Below are 5,149 nucleotides of genomic sequence, written 5' to 3' on the forward strand. Positions count from 1 at the left end.
TTCCCAAACTTTTATACTTTCAGAACATCAACATTTGCATATCCTGATAAGACCTCCTACCATCCGGGCAGCATAACAGCAATCTAAGAGCGACCTGTTTTTCGAATTAAGACATTAGAATCACTGTTCTCACGTGTTACCGTTCATTGCAAAGCTGTTTCTGATTTGTTAAGAAAATAAAAATAAACAATTAATTACTGACAACAGCAAGAAATCCAATAAAAAAACCACTGAGGAGACAAATGGGGAGAGAAAAAAAACAAAAAAACTTTTCCACTGATTGTGCCAAAGTCAGTGTCAAAGTCCAGTGCCATTCCTTTAAAATGCCAATAAAACCAAATCACATTTCAGGCGCTCGTTAAAAGCCCTGCACCATGTGTCCGCCTCGTGTCAGTCACCTGTCCTAAAACTCCTGAACTGGTAGTTAACGAAACTTTTCAGCTTACAAGGCTGAAAGTAATGATGGCAGAGACTGGAGACCTCGACTTCTGCTCCTTAAAGTGAACAACCTTTTTTATGAGAAGCCAAATAAGCGAGGAAATAATGGCAACACAAACAACCTCAACCACCATCATACTATGTTACCCATTTATGGGAACTGATTGTAGCAATAGTGGTAAAAATCTGTCATTAGTAATTATTTTAAAAGTTTAAAATTCATGACCCACTGTGGGGTCCTGACCTCAACTTTAGGAACTACAGACCCTAACTGAAGGGACACAGTAGCTCTGCTTTGTTGTAATTTTTTTTTCTTCTTCAAGTAATAAACTTTATTTAAACAAAACTTTTACAAAATAGGTACCAAATAACATCAAGAAAACACAAATACAGGACACTATAACTGTTACAACCTGAAAAATTAAATTCACAAAGTTTTGGTTTGGTATAGTATTTATATGAATATATTAGTGACATAGAAGAGTGTGCTGCATATAAAATTTGCACAAGTTCTTCTTGCACTGCACAGTTATCAGGTATTCCCTGTTAGTGCCACTGTCATGCTTCTGTCTTTATAAAGATCTAATTCATGTCTGTTGTTTGCTGGTTAATGATGGTTAATTTGAGTACACTGACTCCATGGATGTTATCACTTTAGCGTAGTAGCTACAAGACACTATCAGTGTTTATAACGTGTTTATTACCTCTTCAGTTGTACATAAAATAAAAGTCAAAGGCCTCATATAAAAAGTATGAAGAGGGCAAAGGATACCAGCAGCAGAAGGACACTCCTACCAGCTGGTAAGCCAGTGTTACATAAGTCTCCTTCACAGCAAGAAATGGGACAGAGGCATGCTTTGTTGGTTTTGAAGCACTTGGTAAGCACATTTAAACCCGTCTACCAGGAAAAACATCCAAAACAACAACAATATTATTAACTGTATTGTGAAATAGTGTGATTATCAACTCACCAACTGCTTTATAACTACAGTTTGAAAGGATGGAAAAAGATTTCCGTCCTTTTTTTGGTCCGAGTCCTGTGGACGATTAATCCACGAGCTACACAAACGCAGAACCTAAAAGTCAAACCAAAGCCACAAACAGAGAGCAGAAAATACAACAAAATATTTCATGTTCATACTTAAAGTTCTCAAAAATAAAAAGCTTCATGTAATAAGAATCATTTTCAGGCCTCAAAAGTGGTAATTATTAGGTAATACATTCAGGAAAACATAGAATAATGTGGTCCTTTTTTTTCCACTTTATGTGACTGACATGACCCATGAGGTGTTCCAATTCCCAGAAACAGTCTGCTGTATAAAACATTATGAAACTTCAACAGATTTGTTTTATATGCTGATGTTTGCAGGTTTCAATAATCAAGCATGAATTACTGTTTTACCAGCAATCAAAGTTCTAAACCAGCAAACTGCTGAAGTAAAAGACATAATATAATCTCTGTCCTTTAGGATGACCTTTAAACATCCGTAGAGTCATTGTTCATGAAATAAATTCAAATATGTAATATTAAAATTAGTCATGGGAGATTTGTTTACTCTGGAAGACATAAATGTCAGCTTTTATTTGCAGAAATAAATATAAAACACAGAAGGATGTTTAGCATGAGAACAATGTTGTCAATACTGACTTCAATGATGGTTTGATTGTCCAACCAGATGAGGTACGTTTAGCTATAGAGAAAATGCCATTAAATAAAGCGTGCGGTCTTGACCAATTATCAGCAGAGCAACTGAAGAGTTCATGTGTTACTTTCATTTTGCTTTACCGGTTTTCAAAAACATGGTATTCTACCTGATTCTATGTTATCTGTACTATTAGTGCCAGGAGTAAAAGATAAAACTGGGAAGATATCTAGTATTGATATCTACAGACCAATTGCCTTTGCAAGTGTATTGTCTAAACTCTTGGAACATATTCTATTAGAAAGACTTCAAGAGTATATAACAACAACTGACAATCAATTTGGTTTTAAAAGTAAGCTCAGTAATGATTATGTATTTATTCATTGAAGGAAATTGTAAGTAAATACAAGAGACAGAACACTTCTGTTTTTATGTGTTCTTTAGATGCATCTAAAGCTTTTGACAGAGTTAACCACCATGAGTTGTTTATTAAACTGCACCTCAGAGGCGTTCCTGCATATTTAATCAGAATTTTACATTATTGGTATTCCCATCAGTCTATGCAAGTCAAGTGGGGTTTGTTCGGAGGTTTCTGAACCTTTTTCTGTAACTAATGGAGCCAGACAAGGTGTTATTTTGTCTCCTGTCCTTTTTAACTTGAACCTTGATGATTTGTCTGTTGAATTAGGTGACTGTAAGACTGGATGGTGGGCAACAATCTTGTAAATCATTATTGTATGCAGACAATCTGGTCCTCTTGTCTCCCTATAGTGCTGGCTTACAGCACATACTCAGGGTCTGTGCTAGATATGGGGTCCAGTTTGACATTATGTTTAATGTCAAAAAGAGTGTTATTATGATTGCTACAACTAAAGAGGATCAAAAGATGAATTTTCCTTCATTTTATTTAGCAAATCAAATCTTGTTTGTTTGTTTGGTGATGGATGTGTCATTTTTTACTTGCTGATTTGTTTTATTTCATTTCATTTTCTGACTTTATTATTTTTAAATATGGTATGGACAATTTGTTGTCTTGGAAAAAAAGTTTATATTTCCCGAGTATGTCTCACTCACCTCGCAGCTTCCTGCTTTTTGTAATTTATAGTTTCTCTCTATGTTGGTATTAATTGTTTATACTGATAACATGTCTGTGTAAACTTGTAGACAGACCAACTCTATTATTGATAAAAACTTATTTTTAAAATTTTTTTCCCTCTGTTTCATCACCATTTCTCTTATTTACAGATTGATTTCAAATATACTATGCATGTGAGTGTAGTAGCAGTAAGTATAAAACACATTGTCCATGCTTAGAATTTCTTTATTTCTCAAGTGAAAAAATAACTGAAGCAACTAAATATTACAGAATTGGTAAAACTCCACATGATAAGTCATGACAAGTGATAGACAGTGAAGAAGGCTGAGGACAGCAGGACCAGGAGGACACTGGGACCTGCTGATACACCACTGTTGCACAAGTCCCCCTCACAGCAAGAAAAACGATCAAGGCAGGCTAAGCTGTTTAAGCAGCCCTTGGTAACCATGTTTAAACCTGTAAACCAGGATAGAGGAAAACATCAGAAAAAATATAATGTTACACCACTGTATATTAGCCACAGTGGGTTTTTTTTTCAATAATAAAACTGTTGCTTTTGTGTTGGGCTTCTCATATATTCAACAACTGACCTTCCACTTTAAGAGTGTAACATTTGTTGAAAATCACAGCACAAGATTTGGTGTCTGTGCACGACTTTGCTTCGGTTGCAGTGCATGAGTAGCACCTCAGACTGCACGCTGCATAAAACCACCAAACAAACATACACACAAAAAACAAAATCAACAGAAGCTAAAAACAGACAAAAAGCCATAAGCTTGAGAAAATACATTATGTTTATATTTACATTTCAAATAGCTTTAAAAATGAAAAACTATGTACAAACATTTTCAGATCCCTAAGGAGGTAATGAAATAGATATGAAGTTTTTTTCATCTTACATTCTTCAGAAAGTCAACTTATCTATTCCAAACCAAATTGTTTTACTACCAGTCATAGACAAAACTAGCAATCTAACAGAACATCTCTGACACAGCTACTTTCTTACCAGCAGAAAGAGTCATCAGCAGGATCAGAGCTCCGTAAAACTGCATTGTGAACTTGAAATGTTCGTTAGCTTGTTGTGAGGCAGGAACTGGTGCAAAGGCTTTTTTAAACCTCTTTTCTCAGTACTTGAAAATTAGCATTTCTAGTGAAAGGCCCCTATCAATTGAGCAGCATGACATCAGTCCAACTTCCCTTTTCCTCAGAAAAGCCCAACATCACTAAGAATTAAAAACGAAAGAAAAACTACTGCTGTCAGATCTCTACTATCTCTACAGAACTAGCTGTTGCCAGTTAGTTAAATTTAATCTACGTAGGTCACTGATCATGCCATATTGTTTCATTTAGGCCAATGCTATGAACCCCTGGCCAAAATGAAACAATGGGTCTACTTTGTAGTTTGCAATGCTTCTTTTTCTTCAGCAGTAAACATCATTGAAACAAAATCTACAAAACAGATACAAATAATATTAATAATTTAGGAATTAGATCTAAGTTTCAGACTATTAATTCAAATGGTAAAGGACAACATTTGTAGATAACGGTACACTGAAATTGGGTTTTGACTAAAAAAACTTGCAAGTGTGAATAAGATATTTGCTCTAAAAATGAATAATTGAACAATATATAATATTACTTGTAAGATATATATATATATATATATATATAAAGTAGCATTTTATAATATTTTGAACACAAAGTACATAAAGAATCTAATTTCTTTTGTTTTTTTTATTCCTATGAATGTTTTAAACAGGATGACAGTTACCAATGGTTTTAAATGAGATGTCTTGAAGTTCGTTAATTAGCAGGTCTTCCACCAACCATTTCCGCTTTACACTGTATCTATCATACAGTTGTATACTGCCTGGCCCCCAAAAAAGTTGCCACCAAAACAAAAGGTTACACTCTAATATTTCGTTGGACCACCTTTGATTATGACAAACACTTTGCTGTGGCATTGTTTTGA

General features: G+C 34.6%; 1 protein-coding gene across 1 annotated transcript; it reads right to left on the bottom strand.

The window, feature by feature from the left end:
- Positions 1-3,296: 3,296 nt before the first annotated feature.
- Positions 3,297-5,125, bottom strand: LOC108229787 (prostate stem cell antigen-like). The gene is made up of 3 exons (XM_037974534.1): positions 4,184-5,125; positions 3,768-3,875; positions 3,297-3,633 (listed from the first exon to the last, which is right to left on the bottom strand). Exons 1-3 carry the CDS (start codon positions 4,227-4,229, stop codon positions 3,473-3,475), a joined length of 315 nt encoding a protein of 104 aa, XP_037830462.1. The 5' UTR covers positions 4,230-5,125; the 3' UTR covers positions 3,297-3,472.
- Positions 5,126-5,149: the final 24 nt, after the last annotated feature.

The sequence above is a fragment of the Kryptolebias marmoratus genome, unplaced genomic scaffold (assembly GCF_001649575.2).
Source record: "Kryptolebias marmoratus isolate JLee-2015 unplaced genomic scaffold, ASM164957v2 Scaffold291, whole genome shotgun sequence".
NCBI lineage: Eukaryota > Metazoa > Chordata > Actinopteri > Cyprinodontiformes > Rivulidae > Kryptolebias > Kryptolebias marmoratus.